Source organism: Rana temporaria, chromosome 2, assembly GCF_905171775.1.
Source record: "Rana temporaria chromosome 2, aRanTem1.1, whole genome shotgun sequence".
In the NCBI taxonomy this organism is placed as follows: Eukaryota; Metazoa; Chordata; class Amphibia; order Anura; family Ranidae; genus Rana; species Rana temporaria.
Window position 1 is genome coordinate 15,014,267 of NC_053490.1, and position 12,570 is coordinate 15,026,836.

Below are 12,570 nucleotides of genomic sequence, written 5' to 3' on the forward strand. Positions count from 1 at the left end.
TAACAAACGATAACGAAAGTGCAAGAAACGAAAACCGAAAGATCCGACATAAAAAATGCTTTATTTTCGTTTTCGTTGCGGTAAAAATTCGATATAGAGAGATTCGACATTATAGGGAAAAGATTCGACATTATAGAGAAAAGATTCGACATTATAGAGAAAAGATTTGACACTATAGAAATAATAGATTCGACATTACAGAGAATAGATTTCGATTTATGAGAAAATAGATTCGACATTATCTATAATAGAAAATAGAAAATAGATTCGACATTATTCGACATTATTACTAGTCATACAACATTAGAATTCTTGTAGGCGGAATATTCGAACGAAAATGTACGATTCGACGTTCCGTCGAATGTTCGTTTGACCATTTGACAGAAACCAAAAAGATTCGACGTTCCGGCGAATATTCTTTTGACCATTCGACAGAAACCAAGTATTATTGGATTTTCGGACGAAAGCTATTCCCCAACGAAAAACGAAATAAATCAAAACGATTTTCGGGAGTAACTAAATAAATTTATTTTCCAAACGAAAACGAAAAAACGAAACAAAATATTCCAGTCTGCACATGTCTAGTATGACCTATGCAGTGAACATGATCAGAGAAGGTCACCGAAATAGATCAAATATTCGCAGTGACGTGAGCTTGTGATTTTTTGAATGAGAGTGTTTTACAATTGCATCTGCTTCAACGGCAGCGTACGATTTATCTTGTTAGTTTGCTTTACCCAGAAAGCTTTGAAATGCAAAAAATCACAAAAAAACAATTTGCAATCCAGAGAAATCGCCCTCTAACACTAATGATCCTGGAGGCTCAACTTTACCCATAATCAACCAGAATGACTTGTAATACAGTGTAAACTCAGAGGGCCAGATTCTCGTAGATCCGGCGTATCTCTGCGGCGGCGTAACGTATGTCATTTACGTTACGCCGCAGCAAGTTTTACAGGCAAGTGCTTTATTCACAAAGCACTCGCCTGTAAAGTTGCGGCGGCGTAGCGTAAATCACCCGGCGCAAGCCCGCCTAATTCAAATTAGCCGGGTAGGGGGCGTGGAGCATTTAAATTAAGCGCGTTCCCGTGCCGAACGTACTGCGCATGCGCCGTCTGGAAAATATCCCAGGGTGCATTGCTCCAAATGACGACGCAAGGACGTCATTGGTTTCGACGTGAACGTAAATGGCGTCCAGCCCCATTCACGGACGACTTGCGCAAACAACGTAAATTTTTACAAATTTCGACGCGGGAACGACGGCCATACTTAACATTGGTTGCCCCTCATATAGCAGGGGCAACTTTACGCCGCGCAAACCTAACGTAAACGTTGTAACTTCACTGCGTCGACCGCGCGTACGTTCGGGAATTTGCGTATCTAGCTAATTTGCATACTCGACGGGGAAAACGACGGAGGCGACACCTAGCGGCCAAAAAAAAATGTACATTTAAGATCCGACAGCGTAAGAGCCTTACGCCTGTCGGATCTAATGGATATCTATGCGTAACTGATTCTAAGAATCAGTCGCATAGATACGACGGCCCAGATTAGGACTCACGACGGCGTACATGGCGATACGCCGCCGTAAGCCCTTTGAGAATCTGGGCCAGAGTCCCCAAACACAGAGTCAGGACCAAACAGCCCTTTGGCATAGATTATTCCCTCTGTCATCATTACTGTGATCAATAATTGGGTAGTATAGTGTTTTTTCCCTCACCCCCGGTAATGACCAAAGCTCGTTGTCTCTCCTCCTCACTATCAGAACTTCCAGCATATTCTTGGATGCTTTTCGGATGGTTCCGTTGGCTGAGCTCATGTTCCACCTAGGAATGAAGTCACAAGAGGAATCAGTCAGATACATTACAATGTGTTTGCTAAAAACAAAACTGTTATAGAACCTTTAAAAAGGTGAAAGTTACCCCAGGGGCCACTAACATGACCTAGAGTCTTCTTACTAGATGCCGTAAATCAGCCTGCAGAGAGATATGAACATGGAAACATGCCTTCTACTGTCCTTGGTGCTGTCCTATTCTATCCTCTCTACTGTCCTGCTCTGTCCTCTGTGCTGTCCTATTCTATCCTCTCTACTGTCCTTGGTGCTGTCCTATTCTATCCTCTCTACTGTCCTGCTCTGTCCTCTGTGCTGTCCTATTCTATACTCTCTACTGTCCTGCTTTGTCCTCTATGCTGTCCTATTCTATACTCTCTACTGTCCTGCTTTGTCCTCTGTGCTGTCCTATTCTATCCCCTCTACTGTCCTGCTATGTCCTCTGTGCTGTCCTATTCTATACTCTCTAATGTCATGTTCTGTCCTATTCTATCCTCTCTACTGTCCTGCTCTGTCCTCTGTGCTGTCCTATTCTATCCCCTCTACTGTCCTGCTATGTCCTCTGTGCTGTCCTATTCTATCCCCTCTACTGTCCTGCTATGTCCTCTGTGCTGTCCTATTCTATCCTCTCTACTGTCCTGCTCTGTCCTCTGTGCTGTCCTATTCTATACTCTCTACTGTCCTGCTCTGTCCTCTGTGCTGTCCTATTCTATCCCCTCTACTGTCTTGCTATGTCCTCTGTGCTGTCCTATTCTATCCCCTCTACTGTCCTGCTATGTCCTCTGTGCTGTCCTATTCTATCCTCTCTACTGTCCTGCTATGTCCTCTGTGCTGTCCTATTCTATCCTCTCTACTGCCCTGCTCTGTCCTCCATGCTCTCTGTAATGGAAGGGCCCGTGACACCCAGAGACTTTTGAAGGATGAGGGGTACTCCTGTGCCAGCTTCACTAATGACTTTTGGGTCTAGGGTCATCCTATGTCCCTTTTGGGCATAGGATGACTGAGAACTGATATCTCGGATTACATGAGATGGGACATTAATGATAATTCATGTATTGCAGGATCTTGGAATATTACAGGTTGTTTATTCTGACCCCCAACCGGTCAATAGGAATGTCTCATTCAATGTGTAACATAGACTGTTGAGATGCTAATTAAGTCTGCTACTGTGGTGATGTGAATTGGAGCTTGGTAGCCAGTCTGGCTGCCTATTATGGGATGTTTAAAGCGGAGTTCCGGCCACAATTTCACTTTTTAAATATAAATACCCCTGTAATACACAAGCTTAATGTATTCTAGTAAAGTTAGTCTGTAAACTAAGGTCCGTTTTGTTAGGTTGTTACAGCATTTAGACACTTTATAAAATAGAAATTGACTGGGGCCATCTTAAGTGTGGGCATCATGAAGCCAGACTGTATGACTTCCTGGATTTCAGCCTTGCAGATCTCGCACATGCTCAGTGCTGCACAAGCAGTGTCAGATCAGGTTTCAGCACCTGTGCTGTCCAAGTCACATGATTCTTTGAGACTGGGGAGTGCACAGACTCCTGGAAAGTTACACCCACTACATTCCCAGGAGTCTGTGCAGTGTAGGTTAGGAAGCATTAAGCACCTAGGTGCAGGAAGAGGGAAGATTAACTATTCTGCCTAGCAACAACACTTTGAAGGCATCTAAAAAAAAAAAAAAAAATCCGTAAAGGACTAATGACATTTTTTTAAAACTACTGATGTAATGTTATATTTATGGGTGGAACTCCACTTTAAGTGTCTTGCTGTGATTGCATTCTGTGTCCATTGTGCTAATTAGGTCTGCTCCTAAGATATTTCATTGTGGATGCTAATGACACTGTATTGTGTGGAAGTTCTATTGATGATAGATATGTGTTGGCAGTCTGAAAGGTCAGATGTCTGGCTTCTTAGGTTTAGTGGATTAGCATGTCAATTATGTTTACTAAAAGAAATGTGTTTTATGTAGCAGGTGCGACAAGCTGGAGTCATAATGCCTGCCATGTCAGCTGTAGTAATTAACTCCTCTAGATGCGGTGCCCGAATGTCTATCTGGGATGTGGATTGGAGGGGGAACTCGTTAACCACCCATTGTGTGATGTTTTGGGTGGAGAGTTTCATTGTCCCTGTGACTACTGTAGCATGCTTGTAACTGTATATAACAAGCTGAGTGTACCATTAACCACTTAAGCCCTGGACCTTTAGGCAGCTAAATGCCCAGGCCAGGTTTTGCGATTCTGCACTGCGTCGCTTTAACAGACAATTGCGCGGTCGTGCGACGTGGCTCCCAAACAAAATTGGCGTCCCTTTTTCCCCACAAATAGAGCTTTCTTTTGGTGGTATTTGATCACCTCTGCGTTTTTTTTTTTTTTTTTGCGCTATAAACAAAAATAGGGCGACAATTTTGAAAAAAATTATATATTTTTTACTTTTTGCTATAATAAATATCCCCCAAAAACATATATACATTTTTTTTTCCTCGGTTTAGGGCGATACGTATTCTTCTACCTATTTTTGGTAAAAAAAAATCGCAATAAGCGCTTATTGATTGGTTTGCGCAAAATTTATAGCGTTTACAAAATAGGGGATAGTTTTATTGCATTTTTATTAATTATTATTTTTTTACTACTAATGGCGGCGATCAGCGATTTTTTTCGTGACTGCGACATTATGGCGGACACTTCGGACAATTTTGACACATTTTTGGGACCATTGTCATTTTCACAGCAAAAAATGCATTTAAATTGCATTGTTTATTGTGAAAATGACAGTTGCAGTTTGGGAGTTAACCACAGGGGGCGCTGTAGGAGTTCGGGTTCACCTAGTGTGTGTTTACAACTGTAGGGGGGTGTGGCTGTAGGAATGACGTCATCGATCGAGTCTCCCTTATATAAGGGATCACTCGATCGATGCAGCGCCATAGTGAAGCACGGAGAAGCTGTGTTTACATACGGCTCTCCCCGTTCTTCAGCTCCGGGGAGCGATCGCGACGGAGCGGCTATAAACGAATAGCCGCGCCGTCGTCCCGGATCGCTCCCCGAGGGAACCCGACCGCCGCATGTAGCGGGGGGGGTCCCGTTTGGACCCCCGACCCGCGGAAAGGCGGGGACGTACCTGTACGCCCATTTGCCTGTACGTGCCATTCTGTGCGGCGGTTGGGAAGTGGTTAAAGGATTCATTAGTTTGGAACCAGAAAGAACAGAGCTGTGTGTCTCATCTTTATTCTGGGGAATGGAATGGGTCCTGTCTGCTGGATTGTCGGATAAGCTGTCGTGGTTGGTGGAATGGAAGATCGTAAACGGTGTTAACCCCTGACCGTAACACTCTCATATTCAATCCTCTATACTATCCTTCTCTGTCCTCTGTGCTGTCTACTCTGCCTTCTGCGCTATCCTACTCTGCCATCTGTGTGCTCTTGCTCAGTCCTCTGTTCTTCCCTACTCAATCATCTCTGATTTTCTATTCAAGTATTCTGTACTGTCCTGCTGAGTTCTCCGTTCTGATAAGCACCTCTAGTCATCAACTTTCCAAAAAAGGTTATATAAATAAATATATAAAAAAAATTGTGGTCAGTTCCAGAATCCAATAATGTAATACAAAGGCACCAACATCCCCTAATTTGTATATAGAAAGCAGTTTTTGGGGAGATTTGGGACTTTATAGGTGTGTTTCTACATGAATATCACACATTAAGTGTTAAGAAAAATACTTTTATTTGAAAAAAAAAAAATTGATTTAAAATCATTGCATACAGTAAATGCGCATCACGCATTTGTACGATGTAAAATCTTTTTTTCCACGCTTGGTTTTTCTACATGTTTCGCCATACGGCTTCTTCAGGAAAAGCGTGGAATCTCATCTACTAGACCAGGGATATGCAATTAGCGGACCTCCAGCTGTTTCAAAACTACAAGTCCCGTCATGCCTCTGCCTCTGGATGTCATGCTTGTGGCTGTCAGAGTCTTGCTATGCCTCATGGGAATTGTAGTTCTGCAACAGCTGGAGGTCCGCTAATTGCATATCCCTGTACTAGACAAATAAACACATATAAACTTATAAATAAAGATGATTGCCGCTCACCGTGTCAGTACAGGGTGCAAGGAATTGTTTGGTCCAAACCACCGTAGACTCCCAACTCCTCTCAGTCCAGTTCGTCCCATCGGGTTTCTGCGTGAAGTGAGAAGATTGTCTTTGTGAACACATAATACAGGGCTCGACAAATCCCGGGCGCCAGGTCGCCATGGCGACTAGAAATAGGGTCCTGGCGACTTGGCTTGTGGCTTTTTTTTTTTTTGTGAGCTGGCGCCATCTGGTGGTGAGCCGTTAGTATTACAAGTTATTACCACCAGGTGTGTGAGCTGGCGCCATCTGGTGGTGGCCGTTGGTATTACAAGTTAAGCATTACAAGTTAAACAGCAATTCTAATGTCATTTTTCACTATTTTCACTGCCATCTTCTTCCCTCTAATTAGAACCCCCAAACATTATATATATTTTTTATCCTATCACCCTAGAGAATAAAATGGCGATCGTTGCAATACTTTCTGTCATGCCGTATTTGCGCAGTGGTCTTACAAGCGCACTTGTGTGGGAAAAAAATACACTTTTTTTAATTAAAAAATAAGACAACAGTAAAGTTTTTTTAATATTATGAAAGGTAATGTTACGCCGAGTAAATTGATACCCAACATGTCACGCTTCAAAATTGCGTCCGCTCGTGGAATGCCGACAAACTTTTACCCTTTAAAATCTTCATAGGCGACGTTTAAAAAAATCTCCAGGTTGCATGTTTTGAGTTACAGAGGAGGTCTAGGGCTAGAATTATTGCTCTCGCTCTACCAATCGCGGCGATACCTCACGTGTGTGGTTTGAACACCGTTTACATATGCGGGCGCTGCTCACGTATGTGTTCGCTTCTGCGCGCAAGCTCGTCGGGACGGGGCGCGTTTTCTGGCTCCTAACTTTTTTAGTTGGCTCCTAGATTCCAAGCAAATTTGTCAAACCCTGAAATAATAGTATACCTGGTCCCATTGTTCATCATTCTAGCAATGGGGACAGAAATCCTTGTTCATTTACCCCAAAGAATACTCTACATTTGAGTTCCAGGATAAAGAAAGTGGTAGGACTTCTTCTAATCAGCAAACCAGTGCATAATGGCTCTGCTTTTTATTTTATATCACTGGCCCATGTAAGCCATCATTTATACCCTGAAAACCCAAAGCCAGGACCAGGGGCGGACTGACAACTCATGGGGCCCCTGGGCAATAGGAGATTATGGGCCCCCGGGCAATAGATTATGGGGCCACACAGTATACATACACACAGAATACAGAGAGGCGGGGCAGCTATAATCTTGGGATTTTTAGACCAAAAGGAATGTCGGTAAGGGATATTTCAGGGACAGATGTAAATAAAACACACATTTTTACATACTGTCCCTGGTTTTACTGAGGCTGGCAACCCTGATGGGGCCCCCTAGTGGCATGGGGCCCTCGGGCAGTGCCTGAGTGCCCAAATGGTCAGTCCGCCCCTGGCCATGACTATCCACAGGAAGATAATACCAATAAAACATCATGGTTGCTACCTCAGCCCTGGTCTACTGTAAGTAGAGGAATTATCTATCACCTCTTCTCTTTGCTAAGGCTGCACTCCCACCTGAGCGTAGCGTCTTCAAACGTTTTTCTGGCGTTTTTTTATGCATGATTTCTATACAGCGTTTTTGAGCTTTGGCATTTTTTATTAGCCAATATTGAAAACTAATATCTGTTGCATCATTTTTTGATAGGTATTTTATTTCTTTTTTTATTACCGTATATACTCGAATAAAAGCCGACCACCAGAATATAAGCCGTGGCACCTAATTTTACCACAAAAAACTGGGAAATAGTATTGACTCGAGTATAAGCCTAGGGTGTCCATCTGCATGCCTCACTTTGCCTCACTGTGCCCATGTGCATGCCTCACTGTGCCTCACTTTGCCTCACTGTGTTCATGTGCATGCCTCACTGTGCCTCACTTTGCCTCACTGTGTCCATCTGCATGCCTCACTGTGTCTCACTGTGCCTCACTGTGCCTCATTTTGCCTCACTGTGTCCATGTGCATGCCTCACTGTGCCCATACCTCACTGTGTCCATGTGCATGCCTCACTGTGCCTCGCTTTGCCTCACTGTGTCCATGTGCATACCTCACTGTGTCTCACTGTGCCCATGTGTTTGCCTCACTGTGCCCATGCCGCACTGTGCCCATGCCTCAACGTGCCCATGACTAGATTGACGTTTAACATGGGAGTCTATGGGAGGGGTGCCCAGCTTTGAAAAATCGATGCTCCCCAAACAACACAATTTGCACACTTGTAGAGGAGAAATGGGGCTACATGTGTGCCTGGTCCAGGGGACCTACAAACGGCTGGTACGGGGTCCCCAAAGTTACCAGAGAAATGACCAGTTAAAATGGGAGTCTGTGGAAGGGGTGCCCGGCTTTGAAAAATCGGTGCTCCCCGCCCCGGCCATAGGTCCCCCGGACAACAAACTTTGCACACTTGTAGAGGAAGAGTGGGGTCCAGGGGGCCTATGGCCGGCCGGTACCGGGTCCCCAAAGTTACTGGAGAAATTACCGTTTACAATGGCAGTCTATGGAAGGGTTGCCTGGCTTTGAAAAATCGGTGCTCCCCGGCCGTAGGTCCCCCGGACAACAAACTTTGCACACTTGTAGAGGAAGAGTGGGGTCCAGGGGGCCTATGGCCGGCCGGTACCAGGTCCCCAAAGTCCGGGATATCAGGTGCAAAAAGGTGACTCGAGTATAAGCCGAGAGGGGCATTTTCAGCAAAGAAATGTGCTGAAAAACTCGGCTTATACTCGAGTATGTACGGTATTATTCTTTTTTTTTTTTTTTTATTAGGGTAAGGGGTTAAAGTTTTTGGTTAGGTTAGGGTTAGGATTAGAAGTTGGGGTAAAAGTTAGGGTGTTAATGATACTACGACTACTAATAATAATAATGATAAATGAATAAATAAATGGAAATTAAATACACAAATAAATAACAATTTAAAAAAAATTATATATAAATAAACCCCTAATGCCCTGTACACACGATCAGTTTTTCCGACAGGAAAACCATGTTTTTTTTTTCAGCAGGAAGAAGGCTGAAATGTGTCTTGCATACACATGGTCACACAAATCTTGGCTGAAATTCCGAATGTCGTACAACACGTACGATGAGCCGAGATCAATGAAGTTCAATAGGCAGTTTGGCTCTTCTGCTTGATTCTGAGCATGCGTGTTTTTTTTTGTTTTTTTTGCGTCGTAATTGCATACAGACGACCGTGATTCCCGATAGGAATTTTAAAGTTAGCCCAATTTTTTTTATATTGTGAAAGATAATGTTACGCCGAGTAAATTGATACCCAACAAATCGCGCCCGCTCGTGGAATGGCGTCAAACTTTTACCCTTAAAAATCTCCATAGGCGACGTTTAACAAATTCTATAGGTTGCATATTTTGAGTTACAGAGGAGGTCTAGGGCTAGAATTATTGCTCTCGCTCTAATGATCGTGGCGATACCTCACTTGTGTTGTTTGAACACCTTTTTTTATATGTGGGCGCTGCTCACATATGCGTTTGCTTCTGAATGCGAGTTCTTCAGGATGGAGAGCTTTAAGCTTTAATATTTTTTTATTATTATTTATTTTACTTTATTTTATTGATTTTAAAAGTGTTTTAAAAATATTTTATTGATTTTAAAAGTGTTTTAAAAATAAAAAAAATTGGGTCACTTTTATTTTTATTACAAGGAATGTAAACATACCGTATTTATCGCGGTATAACGCGCTCCCGCGTATACCGCGCACCCCTAAAGTGGCCACCAATCCTGTGGAAAAAAAGTTTTTTTGTTTTTTTTGTACTTACAGTTTTGGTGTCTTGCGCGGCGTCCATCGGCGGCCTTGTCGGGTCCGGCGTCCTTCTGCGGCGTCGGTGTCCTCTTCGGCGGGTCTGGGCTCCGTCTTCGGCGGGTCGGGTGTCCTCTTCGGCGGGTCCGGTGTCCTCTTCGGCTGGTCCGGCGTCCTTCTGCGGCATCCTCGCGTCCTCCCCGCTCGTTTCCCGCGCCGAGTTTGAATACTGCGCCGACATATACAGAGCGCAGTACGCTCGTGTATTGTCGGCAATGCTCGGCTACCCGCGCTGACGTCCTGTACGTCCAGGACGTCAGCGCGGAAGGAGCCGAGACTGCCCGACTATACCCGAGTGTACTGCGCTCGGTATATGTCGGTGCAGTATTCAAAACTCGGCGCGGGAAAGCGGGTATCGGCGTATACCGCGCACCCACGATTTTGCCCTGATTTTCAGGGCAAAAAAGTGCGCGGTATACGCCGATAAATACGGTACCTTGTAATTAAAAAAAAGCATGACAGGTCCTCTTAAATATGAGATCTGGGGTCAAAAAGACCTCAGATCTCATATTTGGGCTTAAATGCAATAATAATAAAAAAAAAAGTAATTTGAAAAAATGACAAAAAAAATGGCCCTTTAAGAGCTATGGGCGAAAGTGACGTTTTTACGTCGCTTCCACCGTGCTATGGTATGGAGACAGGTGGGGGCCATCTTGCCCTCACTCGTCTCCATACCCAGGAAAGAGAAAGACCCGATCGCCTCCCGTACCCTCCGTCCCGCTGCCCATAATGGTGATCTTTTTCGGCGAATCTGCCGCAGAGATCACCATTATCGTAAATGGAAAAAATGGCTACCTCGGTTATGGCAGCAGCTGCTGTCATAACTGAGACAACCATCTTTAAAGTGCCGACGTATATATATACAGTGGGCGGTCCATTGCCATTAGTTTGAAGGCATTTCAGTTTCAAGCCTCACGTGGGTGACCGCCTTGCCCTGACTAGCTGCTTGCCCTCTCTTGTGCTCTGTACAATCCACATCAACAAATTTCACTTTCACCTTTTTCTACTTCTACCATTTTACACATATGAGGTCAGGGAGTCCATCAGACACCCCTCACGGAGGTCAGGGATTGGGGTAGATACAGAGCTGTGCCGAATTACAGAAGACAACATTAAACACATTGGACTCACAGGGGCAAACCATCCTTGACTGTATAGGTGCCACAACAACTGCGGAAGTCATAGAGTCCGTCTACAGAATTGTACTTGCGGCTCTTCTGCTCCATCCTGGATTTAGGAGAGATACAAAGAGAACACGGGTTAAGTCCAGAGGCTGTACAGGGAACAGGGCCTCTTTAATCCATAGAATAAGAGATTGTAACTAATGTGATGCTCTGTAGGTTACATGGAGGAAAATTGTTACCATTCCTCACCATATGAATGCAGACACCACGACAGAGGTCCATATTCTGCTTAGTGTTGAATGGATTTGTGAGTAAAGTGTTCATTTTGTATATTTATTTTCACCATTTGGGTCATGGCAAACAGTGGCGTTGCTAGGTGGGTGCAGGGGGTGCGGGCCACACCCGGGTGACACCCGCCAGAGGGGTGACACCCGTGGTTAGTGGCACCACTAACAGCGCCCGCTGCACTGATTAGCTGTGCCTTGCGCCGCTGTGTCCCTCAGCGGAGCAGACTGAAGCTGCCTCCCCCTCCTATCGGTTTACTTCCACAAAGGAGGAGGAGCCTACACTTGAGGGACACACACCGCTATCTGTTAGCGCTGTTCTGAGGTATGTAAGGGGGGGCGTCTTTACTGTCTGTACTACTGAGGGGGGTCTGTACTGCTGTGGGTCTGTACTGAGGGGGTGGTCTGCACTGGGGGGGTCTGCACTGCAGGGGGTTTGGACTGCTGGGGGGTCTGCACTGCTGGGGGTGTCTGTACTGAGGGGGGGTCTGCACTGAAGGGGGGTGTCTGTACTGAGTGGGGTCTGCACTGAGGTGGGGGGTGTCTGTACTGATGGGGGTCTGCACCAAGGTGGGGGGTGTCTGTACTGATGGGGGTCTGCACTTGGGTGGGGGTGTCTGTACTAATGAGGGGTCTGCACTGATGGAGGGGTCTACACCGATGGAGGGGTCTGTACTGAGGGGGAGGTCTATACTAAGGGAGGGGGGTCTGTGATGGAGGGGGTCTGTACTTAGTGGGGGGGGTCTATACTGAGGGACGGGGTATGCACTGAGGGAAGGGGATCTATACTGCGGGAGGGGGGTCTGTAGTTAGTGGAGGAGGGTCTGCACCAATGTGGGGGGTGTCTATACTGATGGGGGTCTGCACTTGGGTGGGGGTGTCTGTACTAATGAGGGGTCTGCACTGATGGAGGGGTCTACACCGATGGAGGGGTCTGTACTGAGGGGGAGGTCTATACTAAGGGAGGGAGGTCTGTGATGGAGGGGGTCTGTACTTAGTGGGGGGGGTCTATACTGAGGGAGGGGGTCTGTACTGAGTGAGGGGGTATGCACTGAGGGAAGATGATCTATACTGCGGGAGGGGGGTCTGTAGTTAGTGGAGGAGGGTCTGTACTGAGGGGGGACTATAGTTGGTGCGGCGGTGACACCATTGTTTTTCCGCACCGGGTGACACCAACCCTAGTGACGCCACTGATGGCAAAACTACATGTGGAATGCACTCTATGGCTAAAAATGTGACATACGACTATCACTGCTTGATGGAAATCCCTTTAAAAAATCATGGAACTTACAGTATTATGGAGTAGGTGCCCCATTGCTCCAATAAGAGCCTTCATACCTCTGGGAAGATTTTCGGAGTGTGTCTTTGGGAATTTGTGCCC

The 12,570-nt window shown here is 45.5% G+C and overlaps 1 protein-coding gene across 1 annotated transcript in view; it reads right to left on the reverse strand.

Moving 5' to 3' along the window:
* Positions 1-12,570, reverse strand: part of LOC120928841 (transient receptor potential cation channel subfamily M member 2-like) — a 191,430-nt gene that overhangs the window by 22,620 nt on the left and 156,240 nt on the right. The window contains exons 29-31 of the mRNA XM_040339861.1: positions 10,913-11,008; positions 5,917-6,003; positions 1,721-1,826 (exon numbers count right to left, since the gene is read on the reverse strand). Coding sequence (XP_040195795.1) covers positions 1,721-1,826; positions 5,917-6,003; positions 10,913-11,008 — 289 coding nt within the window. The remainder of the gene's footprint in view (positions 1-1,720; positions 1,827-5,916; positions 6,004-10,912; positions 11,009-12,570) is intronic.